Here is a 21,773-nt window from a genome sequence, read left to right as displayed (position 1 = left end):
AGCCATTAGACTTTAATGGGGCAACTTTGGAAGTGCTGGCGGGCTTGGTTGGAACAACGTGCTTAGCTGTTTCCAATACCTCGTTCCTGGGCACAATCCTTAAAGTGTCCCAGACCATTTGGGCTTCATTCCTTAATTCAAGGGCTGAGTGTTGGCCCCTTGAAAACAGTGAAACATGAGTTCGGACGCAGGGGTGCAGGTTGTGCACAAAAAGGGATTTGAAGGCTTGATCTTCATCTAAGCCTGGTCCGTTTCTGCCCTGGAAAAATGCATGTTTAAGTCGTTGGTAAAAGTCTTTTGGTCGTTCTGTACGGCTATGTTTAACCTCCACAGATTTCATCATGGCTGTGGCCTGATCAAACCGTGGCAGGTACTCAGCTACCAACGCTTCACAAACCTTGGGATAGCTGGAACGAACCTGTGGTGGAAGTTGTTCCATAAATGTATGGATCTCTCTGGTAGAGGTTTTCCATACAAGTCGTACCTTTTCTCGATCGGTTGCCCTGGGCAGATCCGAGAGACAGTAGTCAACTTCTCTCAAGTAACTCTGAATGTTAAATTCAGAGTCCTTGGGGTCAAATGTGTGGACATACTTCGCCATGGCCTCTAGCTCCTCAAAGCGAAGACCATGTGAAGTTGCACTAGTCTGCCTGTTTGGAGAAGGAGAGCCTGAAATCACATTTGAATGTGAATGCGTTTCATGCGATGCTCGACGTCCTCGGTTTGGTTTAGAGGGTGGAGCTACAAAACTGTCATTCTCACAATGGTTGGCAGAAGATGAATTGTCGCTGTCAGTGTACTGTACAGAGCTGTCACCTATCCTCTCAGTTATAAAGGGAAAGCTAGCGGGATTAGCGTTGCTTTTTGTGTGCCCAATTAATAACGTTAGATCTCCTCTACCGTGTCCACGGGAGGGTGCCCTGACCTCCTCACGAGAGGGGTGGGCATGGAAGGTGCAGTCCTGTACTTGCCTGACTGTTTCTCCCTTGCGGAGATGGACCACCGTTGGGATGGAGTCCCCCCTTTCCCTCTCCAGGGAAGAGGTGGGCAAACCATTGCATGGGTGGTCAACAGCACTGGAATCTGAGGAGACTGACGAGTCTCCATCAGAGCAAGCTGTGGAACCGGGATCTGACAAACCCGAATCAATTTGTGACCCCCCTTCCCCTGCCTTGTGGTGTAAGGAGGAAGCAGGAGAAGCTGGAGTTGGGCAAGCCTGAGAAAGCAGGCTTACAGAAGAGAGTGGATGTGGCAGCTTGTGGCATCCACTCTTCAACTGAAATAATTCCTCTCTGTAGAAACAAAGATCTGATTCGGCTGAATGCAGATCACGCAAGTATTGTACTGCTTTCTTGCCAACAGTTTGAAGCTCAAGTAAAACACTGGTGTGTTGTCCTTTGAGGTATGACATCTCTGATTCTAAGTTTTTGTTGCTCTGAAGAGCAAGACTAATCTGTCTGGCAAAATTCAAGACCAGACAACTTAGAATTGGGTCTTTTGACTGGGTGGGGGAGTGACCTTTCTCGTTGATTAAGGAGAACATTTCTTTCCTACAATCAGTGAGGTTCATCTGATTCAGGAAAGCTACGTAGCCAGGTTCTAAACCTTGGGCTAAAAAGGAAAGGTACTCATCAATAGATATGGGTTCCATATCTCACGCCAAATAAAGCTAAAAGCTGAATCAGTAACTTAAGAGGGTACTCTTGAAGTTAACTATTTCACAAGGGCCTTGAGCTCCTAAAAGTTGGCAATGAATTGTTCACCAAAATCACAATCCAACATACAAGTTGTGATGAAGGATAAAGAATTTAAAACGCTCTTTGAATATTCTCTAACTATAGTACAAGGTAGCTATAGCATCACACAGGGACTCGAGTTGCACTAGCGGTGCTGCAATGCAACAACAGCAAAATGACCGAACATATGGCGGATATTCAGACCGTAAAATAGGAACTGTGATGCTGATCACATTAATCCTAAATACCAGAATGTGATTGGTTGAAATTACAATTAAATTTGGATTTAAATGTAAAATTCAATTAATTATTAAAATTACTTTGACAAAGTAATTATAATTAATAATACAGTGCGGCTAATAATACTATTATTGATAATACGTATTATACCGGAAGGTAAATGCCAATCAACAAACTACCGTGTAAGATTACGAATGTAATGCCACAATGTTACACGAGGGGGCAGTATATTGAGAAAGCGGCTCATGCAGGCTTTTAAAAATGGTACAAGGGTGACATCTAGCGGTATTTTCAAAAAATTGCACTGGTGGCAATTTAGCTGAGAAAGAATGCCGAGAATTCGTTCTGGAGTCACGTGACATGAGCCAAAGCTCGTCTTTCTCACGCAGAGCTCCAAATTAGGAAGGGGAATTCGTTATGAAGTCACAAGACATGAAATTTGAGCCAAAGCTAGTCTTCCTCACACGGGGCGCCAAAATATGTAGGGGTCCTCGCACGGGACTCCAAATTATGTAGGGTCCTCGCACGGGCCGCCAAATAACGCAGGGATTTTACTCTCTACGAAACCGGGGCGCCAGTTAAACGTTGTGTAGCAGTATAACTGCAAAAAGTAATCAGTCTCATAAAATTACTATTATCAGAAATATCTAACCACAAATTTAGTATTTTAATTAATAATTAAAATAACCAATTTTAATGATTAAACATACCGATAACCTGAAGGTTGGAAGTTCTTCGAAAGACTGCTTTAACTCGGCTCTCATGTCTATGCGATTCCAAAACGGACACCGGGGTTTAATAAAATATATTTATTAAACAAACATACAAACACATAACAGATAAACTAACGGGAAGTTAGTAAGGAAATTTAGTTGGGTATGTGTGTGTGCGTGTGTGTGGCGCGCGCAAGCGCGCGTGTCGCTAGAGTTATGGGTGTGGTAATGAGTTAGAGTTAGCTGTGAGAAGGGACTACTTGCGTAGTTTTACTCTATATATGCGCAAAAGACTGCGAATCAATTCACGTACATATATATGTAGCTAACCAAACACATTACAATGGTTGGATGGTAAATATTGAAACACAGATTCACAAAAACAGTTAAGACTAAACTAAACACTGGCTATGCCTGAATGTTTGTTTTCTTACTGAGTCCATACGCATTGCTGGATCCAAAAGACATGCTGTCCTTGTAGAAGCGGCGATGGTGCTGTGAATGGTGTCCGGGAGAGATGCGCAGGCTGGGGTGTTCCCGTCTTAGCGCCTTAGCAGCGTTGTCGTCTGATCCGCTGGTCCTTTTCCAGGTGTAAAAGTTCGTTGCTGTTTCGTTGTTGAGCTTTATTGGGGTAAACTGATGTAGCGTTCCGCGTACAACAATTTCCACTCACTATAGGCCACGTAGTTACCGCGAGGTAACTGGGTGTGTCCGTAGGCCTGGTAGTGCGCTGTGCAGCCTTCAGCCTCTGTCCGAGCCTCGGAGCAGATGAGCTGAAGCGAATGGCCAAAAAGGGTGCGTCGAAGAGAAGAAGCAGAAGAGGCAGAAAAAGCAGAAGAGAGAAGAAAGATCCCAAGAACGTGTCTTGCTCTTATACGGGACCGTTTATTGCTCCCGCCATGACGGGATTGGCTGAACCAAGTTAGACGTCATTCGTGGTGGACGTCGCGGAATTTTCCTGTGGGAATGTGGAAGTTGTAGTCCCTACACCCCACTGTTAGCCTCTTCCATAAGTGTCCTTTAGTATCTCAGTGCTGGGCAGATGCTAACCCCACTGTTCTGTGTGTAGGGTATACAGAGTCCAGGCTGGCTGGTGGCCCTGACATCTGCTCTGGTCGAGTGGAGCTGAAGTACCTGGGTACCTGGTGGACAGTGTGTGATGCATGCTGGGATAGCAGGGCCTCCGATGTCCTCTGCCGGCAGCTGGGTTGTGGGACTGCAGTGGCAGTGCCAGGACAGACCTGGTTTGGAAATGGGAGTGGGCCAATCAGCCACGATGTGTTTGATTGTCATGGGAACGAGACACGGCTCTCACAGTGTGCGGTTTCCTCTTGGAGCCGAGCTGCGTTCTCACGTGGACAAGAGGCTAGAGTCATCTGCTCTGGTGAGGAGTCCTGTTCTCTGTGCTGTGTGCATGTGCACTGCCCACTGTATACTGCATACTGCATACTACATACACTATTTACCACACATTTACACTGTTTCTCTCTCACGGCTCTCTGTGCTCTCTCTCTCTCTATTGCTCACTGCTTTCTTTCTCTCTCTGGCAAACTGGAAGTTGTTAATACAATGTTTTGTGTTTAAGTTGAATGCCCTTTGATTGAACAAATCCTGTGGACATTACTGTAACACACAGAGGTGCAGTCTGTAATCCTGTGCACATTAGTAACACACTTGGGATCCTCAGGCTCTGTTGTCTCCACTCTGGACGGGACGGTTCAGCTGGCTGGAGAGAGTGAGTGTGGGGGCCCAGTGGAGGTGTACTACCAGGAGACCTGGAGCAGAGTGGGGGGGTCCTGGAGCTCCAGGGAGGCATCGGTGGCCTGCAGGCAGTTGGGCTGCGGCTCTGCAGTGCAGGTATACAGCTCCTCTCCGTCTGGGACGGGGGCCAGTGATGTGTGTCTGACGGGGTTTGAGTGCTCCGGGAGAGAGTCTCACCTGGTGAACTGCAGCACTCCACACAATCTCACCTGCAGCTCCAGGGAACGGGTGTCCATCGTCTGCTCCAGTGAGTACAGCTTGCTGATCAACTGCAGTTTAGAGTTTTCATCAGAAAGGTTCAAACAAGCCTGCATTTCAATTAAATATCTCCCTCCCTCTCCAACCCCCTCCCTCAGACCGCCGGTCCCTCAGGCTGGTAGGGGGAGGGGGACGCTGTGCGGGGCGGGTGGAGGTGCTCCACGACGGTTCTTGGGGGACGGTTTGCGATGACTCCTGGGACCTGGAGGATGCTCAGGTGGTGTGCAGGCAGCTCCAGTGTGGGACGGCCCTCAGTGCCCCGCTACCCTCCTTCTTTGGGCCAGGAAATGGACCCGTCTGGCTGGATGAGGTGGGCTGTGTGGGGAACGAGACGTCCCTGTGGGACTGTCCCACAGCCGGATGGGGACAGACTGACTGTGGACACAAGGAGGACGTGGGGGTTGTGTGTTCAGGTGTGTAACTCACCAACTCTCAATACTTTGCTCTTACACTGACACTAGATGTGTGTGAATACATGATTCCTGGTTGGAGAGGAAATTCACGGGTTTCGACAAAATCTTAGTAAAGTGATGTGACCCATCGCAGGAGGGCAGTGACAAATGTAACACACAACTTTTCATCCTGACGTATTCCTGCATTTGACTTTAAGATTTGTATCCTCTGTCATTTCAAAGTTGTGTTTTTATCAAACCATTTCATACCAAAGTTATTTCGAATATTGTCGTTGTAGAATTCAAGGAGATGAGACTGAGTGAAGGCTGTTCTGGGAATTTGGAGGTTTTCTACAATGGCACCTGGGGCAATGTGTGCTGGAATGGAATGGAGGAAGACACAGCTACTCTCATATGTCAGGAGCTGAACTGTGGGAACACTAGTAAAGTGTCTAAAACAGGGCCAAGAGTGGAATCTGCTCCAAACTGGCTGGATCATGTCAAATGTCGCCCACACGACTCCACTCTGTGGCAGTGCCCATCACGCCCTTGGGGTGAAAATAATTGCGATAAAACAGTGGCTGTGCTCAACTGTACAGGTAAATCCTCTCTCCACTCCCAGTGGGAACAGGAGAATGAACCTTAATCCTGCAAACACAGTATTACTCCCAGTGGGAACAGGAGAATGAACCTTAATCCTGCAAACACAGTATTACTCCCAGTGGGAACAGGAGAATGAATCTTAATCCTGCAAACACAGTATTACTCCCAGTGGGAACAGGAGAATGAACCTTAATCCTGCAAACACAGTATTACTCCCAGTGGGAACAGGAGAATGAACCTTAATCCTGCAAACACAGTATTACTCCCAGTGGGAACAGTATAATAAACCTTAATTCTGAAAACACAGTATTACTCCCAGTGGGAACAGTAGAATGAACCTTAATCCTGCAAAAACAGTATTACTCCCAGTGGGAACAGTAGAATAAACCTTAATACTACAAACACAGTATTACTCCCAGTGGGAACGGTAGAATAAACCTTAATCCTGCAAACACAGTATTACTCCCAGTGGGAACAGTAGAATAAACCTTAATCCTGCAAACACAGTATTACTCCCAGTGGGAACAGTAGAATTAAACTATCAAGCAGAACTGGCTTATTTACGAAGATAGATGAAGAGGATATGATTTTATTACTTTTTCGCTTCAACTGGTGGATATGTAAAGCAGATTATTAGTCTGTAACATTTGTTTTTGTATAACCCTACAGATAAGATGTTTCTGAAGCTTTCAGTGGGCTGTGTGTTTATGATGTGGCATGGGTCTTTCTTATTTTATTTATGGTTGATTTATATTTAATTATTTCCCCCACATCAAAGCGAAAGAGGATGAAGACATTCCACGGAGCAAATTGTCATGTTCCTCGGCAAAAAATCTGCGATCTTGCACAAGTACGTTTTTATAGGCTGAATCCCATGATTTGTCAACATGCAACTGAGTATCCTTAGTCCCAAATCTACTTTGTAGTGGGAACGGTCATGTATGCATGATGGTCATTGACAGTGTTGACAGTATTTCATTAAAAATAATGTCATTGTCATTTAGGAGAACGGTCTTCAATAAAGGAGGGGAGATTTGTATTCGATCACAAATGAAATCAATTGAATAATTTGCTCATTTGAATGTATAAAATTACACAATGAACATAATGCATGTAAGATCAGCCATAATGTTAGTGGACATATGTCTGTACATGTTAAACGTAATGAGACCAGCCATAATGTTAGTGCAGATCTCTGGACCGTGTAGGAGATGTTCAGCATTGTGAGGCTGCTCAGTTCATCTGTGGCTCCTGCTCTAGATCACTGGCCCCTCCGGGTGGTGGGGGGGGCAGGCGGGTGCTCTGGGAGGCTGGAGGTGTTCCATGGGGGCTCCTGGCGGTCGGTGTGTGGAGACTCCTGGGACATGATGGATGCCCGTGTGGTGTGCAGACAGCTGGGCTGTGTGTTAGCACAGGGGGCTCATGGTAATGCTACTTTTGGGACGGGGAATGGCACCCTCTGGCTGACTGAGGTGAACTGCAGGGGCACTGAGCTGCACCTGTGGGACTGCCCACACTCTTTGCACAGCAGCTGCCGATCGCAGAACCAGGCTGGGGTCACCTGCACAGGTGAGCCTGCACCTCCACATCGCACCTCTTAGCACTCATACTTGTGTTTGATTTGCACTTCATTGTACGTCGCTCTGGATAAGAGCGTCTGCTAAATGCCATGTAATGTAATGTAATGTAATGTAATGTAATGCACCAGGCCGAGTGGCAGCTTCTGTGAAGATGAATCACTGTGGCCCTGACAGAAACACACATCCACACGCCTAGGAGCGGCTTAAAGATCCACCCCGCATTACACCTCTACGATTACTTTACTTCCACAATCACTCAGAATGCAAGCAGAAATAATGCCTTGGAGCTACATTTAACTTCTTCAGAAGCTCTTTATCAGGGGAGCTTATAGACGTGTTTGTGTACATAAAGGTTTAGGCAACGAGCTGAGAGAACCCCATCCGGGGTTACAACTCATACCAGTGCGCAGGAACTGTCGAATGAATAAATAATAAGTCTGTTCATTTTTATTTGGCAGGTCTTTCATCTCGCTCCAGCCCCACTGCAGGTACAGACTCCTTTGGACAGTGTTTGGGAGATAAAAACTGGGAGGGCAGAGTTCAGAGCCCTGTCCTAGGAGTTAGTTATCCAGTAAAAGACGGCCCTGTTATCTGGCAATTAATTTCAACTATTAAAATTCCACCATAGAAAGGCTATTGCTCAGTGGTGAGGCCTGGGTAGACTACAAAGTAACACTCAGTATTTGAGTGACCACTCAAAATAGTTATTCCTCTGTATTGATTTCAAGTGCATTAAGACATAAACCTAGAGGAATATATTCTGTCCGGTGTGGCTCTCTAAAGTCGCTGAATACTCACATCGAGCTAGTTTACTGAAATGAAATTTATGTACAGTGAAAAGAGAACATCTACACCGATAAGCGAAAGCATTATGACCACTCACAGATAGAATAACGTTGATTATCTGTGAACAATGGCCCATGTCAAGGTCTGAGATATATTAGACGGTAAGTTAAGATGTTTTGGATGTGGGAGAAAAGGGCTGGTTTACGTAAGGACCTGAGCGACCGTGACAAGGGCCAACTTGTTATAGCCAGATGGCTGGGTCGGACCGTCTTCGAAATGACAAAGCATTTAGGGTGATCCCGGTCAGCAGTGGTCCAAGGAGGGACAAACCATGAACAAGGCTCATCAATGTGCGAGGGCAACGAAGGCGATCCCACCTGGTCTAAACCGACAGAAGGGCACAAGTCGCATCAAATTTGAATGATAGTTAAGGGAGGAATGTGTCACAACACAGTGCATCACACCCTGCTATGCATAGTGCTATGCAGCTGCAGACCGGTCAGAGTGCCCATGCTTACCCCTGTCCACCTTCGAAGGAGCCTACAATGGGCACGCGAGTGTCAGAACTGGACCTTGGAGCGATGGAAGATGGTCCGATGAGTCCTGTTTTCTTTTACATCATGTGGATGGTCAGGTACATGTTCGCTGTTTACCTGGGGAAGAGATGGCACCAGGATGCACTGTGGGAAGAAGACAAGCCCGTGGAGGGACAGTGATGCTCTGGGCAATGTTCTGCTGGGAAACCCTGGATCCGGGCATTCATGTGGACATCAATTTGACACATGCCACCTACCTAAACATGGTTGTAGTCCAGGTACACCGCTTCATGGCTGTGGCCAGCAGGATAATGCACCCTGCCACACTACACACATGGTCTGGAATGGTTTGCGGAACATGACGAAGAGTTGAAGGAGTCACCCTGACCTCCAAATTCCAATCCGATCGAACATCTGTGGGATGTGCTGGAACAACATGTCCGATCTGAGGTGGCTACACATTTCAACTTCCAGACTAAAAAGAGCTGTTGCTAACGTCTTGGTGCCGGACATAGCAGGGCACCTTCACCGACCAGACACCGCAGGTCTAGTAGTCCATGGCTCATGGTCATAATGTTTTGGCTCATCGTTACAGAAAGCACAACTTTAGCTAACATGCATATCTAAGTTGACGCTAAACTTGCTCTTGCATCTCTTATGACTGTTTTATGTTACTGCACTGGGTAACTTGTGGAATGACTGGGTTCGCTTACCGCAGATCAGAGCTTTGCTTTTATCGGTAGCTAGGCTTTATAGGTAAAATAAATGACAGGGTGGAAGCACAGCAAAGTGGTCAGTGTAAGTTGATTAGCAGCAGAGTGGCATGTTGTCTGCTGATTCCCAGCCCCTGCTCTTCCTTGTTTTCAGTTGCCACCAAGCCGCCCGTGACCAAGCCGCCCGTGACCCCTCCACCTGGTCTGTCTATCCCAGCAGTGGCCTTCCTGGTGGTGGGGGCGCTGTTCTTCCTGCTACTGGTGCTGCTGGTGCTGCTGGGGGTTCTGCTGCTCCAGAACAGAGCTCTGAGGAGAGGTAGGGGCCGGACAGACCACTTGGCGAACAGCTATCTCTCGCCAGCTGACACTCCAGAAGCCTCTTCAGTAGTCAAGTCAACTTCATTATCCCACAATGGGGAAATTAATTTGGCTCCAGCGTGCAACGCAAAAGAAAACGGAAAACAATAACATACAGTATGCAATGAGGACATGCATTCAGTTCCAGCACAAAATGCAAAATAATATATACTACAGGGGAAATAAAAAGTATGACTCGTGTGCTTAATTTCTGGGCTTGAGAGCTCATTGTACAGTTGAATCTGTTGGGATTCCCCTTCAAAGAAACTCAAAAATCCTCAGAATAAGATTGGTGTTTACTTGCCGCTCAGTCAGTTTCTTGGCCACTATAGGCTGGATTGTGTTGAAAGCGCTCCCACAATCAGCAATTCAAATTTTTGGGCATCTGGCATGGTGGTGACTGCATCCTCCACAATTCTGAGTGGGCGGCAGGCAATATGGGAGTCATCCAGGAACCCAGCCACACCAGAAGGCAACTTCTTTAAAACTAGGTATTTCATGGGTGTGCAAGTGAGAGGTACTGGCCGTCGGCCATTCATGGTAGCTCTGCTGCTCGTGTGCTGAGAGACTCTCTGCTTCTGTCTCTCTGCTCACACAGCCCTTTCTCAGTGGGCCCATCTCCCCGAGCCCGTCTACGAGGAGATCGAGTTCAACCCGACGAGTGGGGGAACGGACAGCGCCCCCCGGTGGGGTGAGTGAACCTGGCCCATCCTCCTCAGCCTTCACAGTAAAGTCTTAAACCCACTGCGGGAGACCTGAGCGTGCGTGATGTGGGCGGGGTCAGGACTCACCCTCTGTCCCGTTCACAGGGAGTGGCCTATCTGAGGACCCGCCCTCCGGGTATGAAGACGTGGGGGACGGCAAGGGACACTCCCTCTCAGGTAAAGTAGCGTAGGAGGTCTGTGTAGGAGGTGTTGCTGTGGTCCAGGTAAAGTAGCAGAGGTCTGTGTAGGAGGTGCTGCTGTGGTCCAGGTAAAGTAGTGGAGGTCTGTGTAGGAGGTGCTGCTGTGCTTCAGGTAAAGTAGTGGAGGTCTGTGTAGGAGGTGTTGCTGTGGTCCAGGTAAAGTAGTGGAGGTCTGTGTAGGAGGTGCTGCTGTGGTCCAGGTAAAGTAGTGGAGGTCTGTGTAGGATTTTTGGGAGGGGTGGAGAGTGAGGCATATTGTCACACTTTTCACTCTCTTGTATTTCTTGGGCGCAATACATGACAAAGGAATAAATGTCACACCAAATGAAAGTCTCAGGCACGTATTTTGTATTCATTGCATCTCATCTATTTCTGAACAGAGTTATATACTGTTAAGTAGGGTGTGCAGTTGTCACACTGTGTGTTGTCACACTAAGTGGCCTAAAATGTCACATGGGATTTTTCATCAAATAAGAACATAACCAAGTCATTCTGAATATTTTTTGGTTTTCCATTTAAAATTCAAAACCAAATATAACTTCATAAAAGGACTAGTGGGGCCAGATCTGGCAAGTGCTTTGCAAGCATGATCTTTGGTACCCCCATTATTGTCAGGGAAGAACCTCTGTGACCCCACTGTCCTGCTGTTTGAGAGTCCTGAGATTAAGCCACAAGTCCCCACTAGTCTCCTTGCTTCCAGGGGACCTGGTGCCGGAGGACACGGCAGAGAACTACGATGATGTCACCACTGCTGCGGATGCGCATCCAGACAGTGTGGCAGGTGAGTGTCGGGGTGATTATTCACCATTTTCTCCTCATGAATGCATCCGTTTGCATTCATTATGATGTATTGTCATAATGAGTGGTATGTGGTAAGCCTGTAGAACAGGCCATTCAGCTCAGCAATAATTGCCTTTTCCTAGCAATTGTACCTAATGCTTAGTTTACCTAAAAACATTTTACTGAAATCATTTGATTACATACAACAGTTCCTGGGTGCGGTGTAGTCCAGCACTCTAACCAGCGAAGCCCATATGACCATTTTAAGGGCTCTACAGTGTTCCCAGTTTAACCAGCTGTTTCGGATGTCAGAGCGAAACAGAGCGATGTACAGTTTATTCGACGAACAATCCTCCCCTGGAGCAATGCAGGGTTAAGGGCCTCGCTCAAGGGCTGTGCAACAGCTGTGCGGATCTTCTGCTCATGCGGATTCTTTGTCTGACTATGGCCGTGTGATTTTCATTTTTAATGTTACGTTTACATTCTGCATTTTGATAAGTTCGTGATTCCATTTCCTCCAGCTGCCAGTGGGATGGACTATGATGATGTGGGGGAGGAGCCACCTGAAAGAGGAGGAGCATTTTGAGATTTTGTCTGAGGAAGCGTCCGCCCACCTGTTTGGATCGCACAGCATACATGCAACAAGGAAAATGTTTCACTATAAAACCACATCCTCGTAGGTCAATGAGTAATTCACCTGAAATTATTGACAGTAGGTTCCTAAGCTTGTTCATAAATCAGGAAATTGAAAGTGTTGGTATTTGTACACATTGGATTTAACAGCTTGTCTGGTGATGATGTGATTAAATATGGGGAAATTAGTAGCATTTTTAGGTATGTAAGAATGAAAACAATGAGCTATAGCCTGTGTGGGCCTTTGCTTTATATATGTGTGTATTATATGTGTGTATTTCCATCAAACCCTTTCAGTTGTGGCTGTGTTCATGTGTGGGTCAGAGCTGTCCATGTTGGCTCTCTGATTGACACATGGATGTGTTATCAGCCAGACAGCACTGATCCAGCATCCAAACTCTCTTTGCTCCTCTGCAAGATCACATTTTTAAACTTTCCTTTCTCCTCTGCATGATCACATTTGATGAAGATGATTTTATTGCACATAGCCAATGAGTTTCTTGCACTGGCTGCCTTGTTACTTTTCAAAACTATGTCATACTACTGGCATTACTACTGTTTTGTGTGTGCATTTACAAATCTTGTCCAAGTGATAAAAATATTTTCAATAACAGAAATAGACATTTTTACTACCTTTTTATACCATAGTTTTAGATATTTGGATTCTATATTTCTTGAAGCTTTTGATTGACAGCATTTCATGAAAGTGAAATATTTTGTTTTGCTAAAATGATCACAATGTATTTCTTTGCCTTAAGCAATACGAGTCTTTTAACAGCTGCACCTCAATATGATATTTTCAAATAAAGGCTTATAGACACATTGATCTTTTTTTCTACTTTATTATAGGTCACTATATGTTTGGCACTTCCATCAATAACTCCCCCATTTTAAATTAAACATATACTTTGCAATCGACTGAAAATGAGCAAATTTCGAGTGGTGGATGGAAAAAAAAAGGCAGTCCACGTAGGGGGATGAATTTGTAGCTCCAGGATGTGTTGAAGCATAGGCTGGACCAGGGAGGAGCAGGGTCCACTTGGAGCGGGGACCTGGGGGGTGATTTGAGTGGTCCATGAGCTTCGGGGGATCGGGGGAGTGGCAGGAAAGAGAAACAAAGGAGGATGTTCGGCACTATAATGTATTACTACATATAGAATAAGATTTCCTTGTGCACTGAACAGAACGCATGCACCACACATACCTACAAGGTGACTAAGGTTGTAGCTAACCCCACTGGCACCATTAAGGCCTACTCAGTGCCAGTGATGTGGATTTCTAAGTAACCACTGGCCTCATCTAGCACCCATCCCCAGAACCACCCCACAAAGCAATAACTGATTATAAGCCAGATTGTGAAGGTGCGTTTTTAATCTTGATTTAAATATTGAGCCTGCGTCTGACTTCCCTACACATTTTGGAAGGGTGTCCCACAGTAGTGGGGCTCCATATCAGAAAGCTCTACCACCCGTCAGTTTTTCTGATATTTTTGGGACTACCAGGTAGCCTGCATCTGCAGAACGGAGTGGCCTTGTGGGTAAAAGCAGGTTAGTTAGGTAAACTGGTGCAAGACAATGCAGAGCGTTAAAGGTCAGAGGCAGGAACTTGAAATCTATCCTATACTTGATTGGTAGCTGGTGCAGGGAAGCTAGCATTGGAGTGATATGTTCATACTTCTTAATCGTTAGGAGATTCTTTAGTGTGGCATTAGGGCAGCCAGATAGCAGGTTACTACTAACTTGCTAAAATTTCAGTTTGTTCAGAACTTATCAGGAAATTGGCTGAAGTTAACACTAGACAGATTTTCCTGTCACAATGATTATGTAATCGCTATTTATGACACTTAGGTTCCGTAAGTAGCAGCTATTTATCGGTGCTCCACCGGAAGTACACCAAACAGTTGATAATGTTTCAAAATCCACGGCACCAATAGTGCCTGATGGCGCGCGATCCAGCGGAGGTGGCTTTGAGCAGTTTCAGCCAAATCTACTCGCACACATATGCGGGTTGTGCTCACAAATCAGCCCGGTGCTTAACACATGCTCTTCTCTAATCTCCATGGTGCGAGGCTGAGACCGGAGCACACAGAGAGCGAGCGAGTCTGTGATACTGAACCTCAAAGAAAGCAACCTGGCTGGAAAAGTTCAGTGCCGCTGAAATGCCTTTGCTGTGTTTTGGGTTCATAAGAATTTATGTTCTTATTTTGCTGAATAATTTCTCGCTATAAACCGTGAGGGGGAAGGGTAAAGATGATCGTTTCCTAATTGGTTAGTCTAGTGTTTGAACTCGCTGTCTCTCGCTCTATAACATAACCTAATAAATTCCGGTGACAAATCCGGTGACAAAATCCAGGGGTGTCACACTGCGTATGAAGACATTTTTTGGGTGGGTGCATGTGCTAGCTTCAGTTTTGTCCCTGACTTTTTCTTTGCTTTCCACAATCTAGGACATCTGGCCTCTGCCTCTCCAGTCCCTGTTTATTTCTCTCTCACTCTATCAAATTAGCTTTACTGGCATGATGTATCTACATTTGCATATGGCGAAAAAAATAAAAATAAACAAACAATACATGTATTTTATACATTTAAAGTATAATAAACTGCTTTGAATATTAAGCTGTGCTAGCTTTCATGTATATGTGCTGCTGCATCATGTGAATTAGTTAGTAAACGTAGCACTGAGATATAATTATTATATACACTCATTGAGCACTTTTATATGGGGTATTTATTAGACTTTTTTTTTTTTACTTCTACTGCTGTTGCCTACCCACTTAGATAGTGGACCACGTGTTCCAAGCATGCCACTGTTGTAATGTGTGGTTATTTGCGTTACTGTCACCTTCCTGTCAGCTTTGACCAGTCTGGACATTCTCCTCTGACGTCTCTCATTAACAAGTCCTTTCTGTCTGCAGAACTGCTGCTCATGGATTTTGTTTTAGTTTTTTGCACCATTCTTTGCAAACACTAGAGACTAGTGTGCGGGAAAATCCCAGGAGAATCTCTGAGATACTCAGCCACCCTGTCTGCTCCCAACAATCATTATATCGTCAAAATCACTTAGATCACATTTTTCTGATGGCTGATGTGAACAGTAACTGAAGCTGACCCATATCTACAAGACTGTATGCGTTGCACTGCTGCCACACAATTGGCTGATTAGATAATCACATGAATAAGTAGGTCTAATCAAGTAAAAATGTTCCTAATAAAGTGTTCAGTGAGTGTATATGCTACATTAAGAATAACAATAAGACACCTAATAAGATACCTAACCCCCAAATGCTCCTGACGAGCTGGTCGGCGCCTTGCATGGCAGCCTATCGCCGTCGGTGTGTGAGTGTGTGTATGAATGGGAGAATGAGAAGCAACAATTGTACAGCGCTTTGGAAAAAGGCGCTATATAAATGCCAACCATGTCAAAGGAATTCAGAAAAGAATATTAAAAAACCAAAATGATCAAAAGGAAATAAGTAAATAGAACGTTATAGTGTGTGTTTGGGGTAGATTTAGGCAGTGGCTCCCAACCTTGGTTCTGTTTATGCTAGTTTTTGTTCCAACCAAAGTTGCAATCCCTTTAAAAGGCTATTATTATTACTTTATGCGCTTTTCATGTCTAGAGGAATTATTTACCCTCTTAAGACATATGTCAGAAATAGCTATGCGTGACGTGAAGAATACGGATCTATACTGTGCTTATTGTGCGATATTGCAAACAATTACATAAGAAGGGTAACACAATGAACTGATCAAGAGAATTAATAGGCTCCTAATTAAGTTGTTCAACACTTGTTTCAGTCTGATCATATTTTTCCTTAAGCCTATTACAACAATGCATATTTGGCTCTACCAAATCTTTAGTGTTTGTGGCTGTGTGTCCACACTTCCATCAGCTAGTAGCCCATTGATTCACCCTAGTCTTTAATTTGATCAATTAAATAATGTTGTTACCTCTTTAAGTAATTGTTTGCACTATAGCATAATGAGCACAACATGTAGATCAAACTCTTATCCTTCATGGAGTGCTCGGATATTTCTTACGTGATGTGGCTTAAGAGGGTTAAATAACCCTCAAGGCATGAAAAGCTTCAAATTAAGAAAAAAAATATTATATTTTGAAGCATTAAGAAACTAGATAAAGAATAAAACATTCTGTGCTTGGAATGAAAACCATCATACTAAGCATTGTGATTGGGAACCACTGGATTAGGGTAAATAGTCTGACATTTCTCAAAAGAATTTTCTCTGGATGTTTAGAATTTTTCTTATTGATGGAAAAAGTGCATCTCTGTTTCGACCTGAAGGTCGGGTAATTTCAGAACCAGCTGCCGGAGACTGTTGCAGTTAGTGCAGTGAGCCTAATTCTGCCCTGCTTGAATTTGTATGAGTTTTTCTCTGGATTTCCAATATGGCCTATTTGTACAGAATGAAGCAGGTCTCTATTGATTGTTTATCCCTTATAGTGTGCTCACATTTACTGAGTGAACTGAGTGAAAATGGGAGCATATTGCAGTCACGGTATTGGAGTAATTTTAATATTAAAGACACGCTGAACAGAAGTTAGAGCAGCACTGTGACGTATACGTGAGTGAAACTGGTCTTTCGGGAGGAATGTCTGGAGGGTGGGGGGTCTGCCGTTAAATGAGAAGGGGGAGACAGAGCTGTAGCCTGTGGCTCTGGGGGGAAGAATATGCCCCACTGCAGGAAAGGACATTGATTGGAGGGGAAAGGACATTGATTGGAGGGGAAAGGATATTGATTGGAGGGGAAAGGACATTGATTGGAAGGGAAAGGAAAATGTACATTAATTTAGTCTAAATACATGCCCGCTGGTACATAATGACGCCAAATCTTGTAAATTCTTGTTTCTTGATGGAAAAAAACGTCGGTGTGAAAATACACAAGCATTAGAATGTTATAATGTTTTTGGAATATATACATCAAGACATGTTTGTATTGTCATGAAGAATTGACTAAATTGAGGAAAAAGTGAATTTAGATTTCAGCATTTCTTTAAAGTCCAAACACCCAACAGCCTTCAATAGTGTTGAACTGCCAGCTGTTTGTAACCATCTCTTGAACAATGTGCACATTTGTTCTAAATATGTTCCTGGCTGATCTATGAACTCCATCTGCATTTTTTCAGTCAGTTTTCAAGTTCAATTATAGTTTTGTCTGTCCAAATATTTGAATTTTTCACACTTTTGTAAAAAGTCTGCAGATTCCATCTGGGCCTAGTTTTCCAGCGTGCTGGGTTTGAGATTTGGTTTCTTCAATAGCGGCTTAATAACTGGTGTTTTTAGATATTCTGGTACGCATCCTGTTTCTAAGGATGTGATAATGATTTTAAGCATGTTATGGCCTAGCTGTGGCAGTGACTCTGGATGGATGGGGGGCTAAAAGTGAAAAGTTTAAGTCTATCAGTAACTCATGCTCCAGCATTGCACTTGAAAATATGCCATTTGATTCAAAGCACCTTATAATATTCATTTTTCATACATTTTTCAGGATGGCTGGCACCTGTGTGAACTGAAGCCGTAACCATGGTAACCATGGCGGTGTTCGTGCCATGTGCTACCAGTTGAGCTACAAGACTACAATATAGGCTCCTACTCAGTAAAACAACGAAACCAAGCCTTGCGATAGTAGATGCACCAGAAGATAAATCTCCATAACTGGACCGTCAGTAATGTAGCCTACCGAACGTATGCCACATCTGTGGTCTCAGTTTACACTTTGAAAGAAAAGACACCTCCATACAACACCACATATTTTACCCTATTTGCTACACACAAATACAACTTGCATATTTATTTTTAAAAAAGGAACAGGATTCCTCTCCAACTTTGTACATTATGACAAATGACAACCTTTTTTTTACAGAAATTGGAGAGCCGCACCATTCTGGAATGCACTGCAATACTTGGATACTCAATGCTTGGAGTGGATGGGGCAAGCTCCTTCTTGACTCCCTGTTCCAAAAATCAGTTCAATATTTAGTCCCCTGATAGGGGAGGTATCAGATAATAAACTGATAAGAACAGATTTTGTTTTGAAATGTCTTTATTAACAGTCAACGGAAATACATTTATACATTTCCAACCCAAAGTACATAGAAATCTAAATCTTATACATTCCTAACAAAAAATAACCATAAAAAACACTGGCCAAAATAAGTATTTAATTCAAACAGACAACATCCCAAAAAATACTACAATGGCTCCACCTAGTGACACCATAACAAACCAGTCCCGATAAACAACTTATCAGCACATTTACCTTCCATATTTTACATACGTATTGTAAGATATGTTGTGTTTAGATTATGGCCTTAGAGAAAGGAACAGAGTAATTGGATGGGGCAATATTATATTGCTTCTAAGAATGCTGATGTCCTCTGTAATCAGCCACACTGGTACCCTAATCTTGGCCTCCGATCTATGGGCCTGACCTCCTGTAGAGTTTGTGATTGAGACACCATTACATTACATTAATGGCATTTGGCAGACGCCCTTATCCAGCGAGGCATACAGTTGATTAGACTAAGCAGGAGACAATCCTCCCCTGGAGCAATGCAGGGTTAAGGGCCTAACGGCTGTGCGGATCTTATTGTGGCTACACCGGGATTAGAACCACAGACCTAGATACACACACACACACACACACACACACACAAGTAGGGGAATAGTTAATACTGAGTCGGAGCATACACACATACACACACACACACACACACACACACACACACAAGTAGGGGAATAGTTAATACTGAGTCGGAGCATACACACATACACACACACATACACACACACACACATACACACATACACACACACACATACACAAGTAGGGGAATAGTTAATACTGTGTCAGAGCATACACACATACACACACACACACACACACACACACACACACACACAAGTAGGGGAATAGTTAATACTGAGTCGGAGCATACACACAACACACACACACACACACACACACTCACACAAGTAGGGGAATAGTTAGTACTGAGTCGGAGCGGTGAGAAGATGAGAGCTCAGAGAGAGAGAACACACAGCTTTTATCTTGGGGAGGAGGGATGTGATTGGTGGAGGCGGTGTTGTGTCTAGGAAACGACAGAGTCCAAATCTTCAATTTGTCGAAAAACATCTTCGCGAGGGAAAAGACGACACCAGGCAGCAAGATCTTCAGGAAAATCAGACTTTATTAGCACACGTGCATAAAGCCGGATCAGCTCTCCAGAACTGAACCCCGACTGTCATTTGTACACCCATTTTATACACAGTTACTCCACCTACAACTCCTCCTCAAACCTCATTCTGGCAAATCACCCACACTTTTCTTATCGTAACTCCTCCCAACGCTCCTCCCACAACGTCATTGTGGAAAATTGCCAACGGTCCTTATGCTCTGCCAACTCTGTACAAAGTTCAGGGCATTCTGCCAACTACGTGTCCTCACTTCACCCCGCACCTGCTCTTGGCAAACTACCAGACCTCATAAAGTTCTGGATGCCCTCCCTCTAACACGTCATCCATACACGTCACTCTGTATCTTTCACTTTTATAAGACGAACTAAGCAGCAGTAATCATTGAAAATATACAGACAAACTAAACATTTAATTAATATTCACTTCTAATATACTTTTCTAATATACAGACATACTAAACATTTGATTAATTATTCTCTTCTAAGGGAATAAATGTACGTAGCATTCTTTGCTCTCATTTCAACAGTTTTCACTGTGGTTTCTTGCGTTTTCATAAGCTCAGCTATAATTAATGTTCTAGGTCAAATAGATACACTCCTGGCATAAAACATCGAGAGACCCGGAGAAATCAGCTGTACAGTCATATCTTGCTCTGCCAGTGTCCTTGACAGTTTGGTCTACACAGTTCAAGACGGGCCCCCCCCCCTGCCAGCTGGCTGGGCTCACTGTGTAATCCTAGCACAATTTAGCAGTTAATCAGTTTGAAACTATACAGGGTACATATCATACTTTAATACAGATATATTGATAAACTTTTAGCACACATCATCGAGAGTTTTGGAGGAACCAGCCTGCTCACTAAGGTGGAGTCTGATTTTGACTTGTGATTGGTTATCATGCTTTTAGGAGGGAGATCTTTCGTTCTGTGAATTTTTCCCTACAGCGGGACCAGGACAATGATTATGGACAGGTGGAACAGCGAATGGAATTGTGATTGGCCACCAGCAGAGGAAAAACAGAGGGAACACAAGACATTACAATGTGGAACGTAAGATTCCCGTTTCAAAGATACCGTACCTCCTTTTCATGGCTGCGTGTTTGGCAGCATTGACTCGGTATGGATGCTGTCAGATGGGTGCAGTTATTCACATCTATGTCATGCTGTATAACTGATGTTTGCATAGGGCTGTCACTAAAGAGCACTGTATATTTTGTGATTAGTTGCGGAACATCTGAACAATGCTCTTCAGGGCAGTGGGCAAGGTGAGAAAACAGGTGTGCTAGCACCTCTGAATTGCGTGGTCTAGCGCACTGCTGGGGTGCGTTTCTGAGACCATCCTCATCCCCAGCCGGGTTAGGAGTGAACGCCGTGGACACTGGAGCTAACATTACTCTCCTGTGGCTTTGGAGCGCTTAAGCATGTTTACATGACACATACGGGACTGACATCTGCGGTCAGGAGTGTGAATGACATGGTTAGTGTCCCTTAGCTTCTCCTCCACAGTGTAAGGACCTGAGAAGCTGTGGTCAGGAGTGTGAATGACATAGTTAGTGTCCCTTAGCTTCTCCTCCACAGTGTAAGGACCTGAGAAGCTGTGGTCAGGAGTGTGAATGACATGGTTAGTGTCCCTTAGCTTCTCCTCCACAGTGTAAGGACCTGAGAAGCAGCAGACAGTGCAGAACCTTGAACAGGCAGTAAGACCAGCAGCTGATCTCCGACATCAAATGACCGCGCTGTAACGCTTTTTCATAGTGCTCTGAGATGGGGTAAGTGCTTCTTTCTCAAGAGAGCTATTCACGGAAACACTCTGGGAGATGAACTGAAGATGCTCATGGTTTTTGCACAAACAGAAACACCCACACACACACACACACACACACACGCTGACACACGCTCACACACCCACGCTCGCTCACACACACACATGCTCACACACGCTCACTCACACACACACGCTCACACACACACACACACACACACACACACACCAACTCACGGATACACACACCTATCCTCAGATAATATTAACACACAGCCTGCAAGCCCCCAGCCATACACACACCACACATACCACACATACATACACTGTGGCACTCCGAGGTTCAGGAGGGCCAACCTGGCCCCCCTGAAGGGCCTGCCGCTGGAGGAGACCTCTTGGTCAGGTGACTGAAGGAAAGTATTTTCCTTCTGATATGCTAGAGGGCTTTAGGGCCATGGAGAGAAACGCAGTGCCACTCTTGAGGACAATAATTGAATAATTGAAGCTCATCAGGACCCAACAAAGGACACCTGGTGATGGTGAACTGCTCCTGGCCACACCCCCTCAAGCACAGATGGGCTGCATTGGAGTGATGAGGCCAAGAGCTTTAAGGACAGGAAGAAAGCTGGGAGAGAGTGTTATGGTGAATTCTGTGGCTGTGCTGACTTTCTGTGATCTCTTATGCAGTTTCCCACAGGCCTGGAGTAGCGCCACGCCCCTAAGCAAAGAGAAGCTTCGGTACCAGGAACCCACCAGCCGGAAGCTTTGGAACTGTTTTCTTTCCTTTCTCATCGACCCTTGCCCT

General features: G+C 44.7%; 1 protein-coding gene and 1 pseudogene across 3 annotated transcripts in view; one reads left to right on the top strand and one right to left on the bottom strand.

The window, feature by feature from the left end:
- The window catches only part of LOC133118952 (deleted in malignant brain tumors 1 protein-like), a 33,788-nt gene extending 21,536 nt beyond the window's left edge, over positions 1-12,252 (top strand). For 2 of the 3 annotated variants that reach the window (XM_061229269.1, XM_061229271.1), the window contains 12 exons: positions 3,759-4,073; positions 4,377-4,697; positions 4,807-5,121; positions 5,400-5,699; positions 6,482-6,553; positions 6,964-7,272; positions 7,742-7,771; positions 9,473-9,634; positions 10,274-10,366; positions 10,485-10,556; positions 11,280-11,360; positions 11,881-12,252. In XM_061229269.1, coding sequence (XP_061085253.1) covers positions 3,759-4,073; positions 4,377-4,697; positions 4,807-5,121; positions 5,400-5,699; positions 6,482-6,553; positions 6,964-7,272; positions 7,742-7,771; positions 9,473-9,634; positions 10,274-10,366; positions 10,485-10,556; positions 11,280-11,360; positions 11,881-11,945 — 2,135 coding nt within the window. In that variant the 3' untranslated portion in view covers positions 11,946-12,252. Of the gene's footprint in view, positions 1-3,758; positions 4,074-4,376; positions 4,698-4,806; positions 5,122-5,399; positions 5,700-6,481; positions 6,554-6,963; positions 7,273-7,741; positions 7,772-9,472; positions 9,635-10,273; positions 10,367-10,484; positions 10,557-10,647; positions 11,361-11,880 lie in introns of those variants that run through there. The other variant, XM_061229270.1, reaches the window with a different exon arrangement.
- A 5,643-nt stretch (positions 12,253-17,895) lies between these two features.
- On the bottom strand, positions 17,896-18,052 carry LOC133119429 (U2 spliceosomal RNA; annotated as a pseudogene).
- Between the last annotated feature and the right edge of the window lie 3,721 nt (positions 18,053-21,773).

This window comes from Conger conger, chromosome 19 (assembly GCF_963514075.1).
Source record: "Conger conger chromosome 19, fConCon1.1, whole genome shotgun sequence".
Taxonomy (NCBI): Eukaryota; Metazoa; Chordata; class Actinopteri; order Anguilliformes; family Congridae; genus Conger; species Conger conger.
The sequence above is the reverse complement of the archived record's forward strand: the minus strand, read 5'-3'. Positions and strand labels throughout refer to the sequence as shown.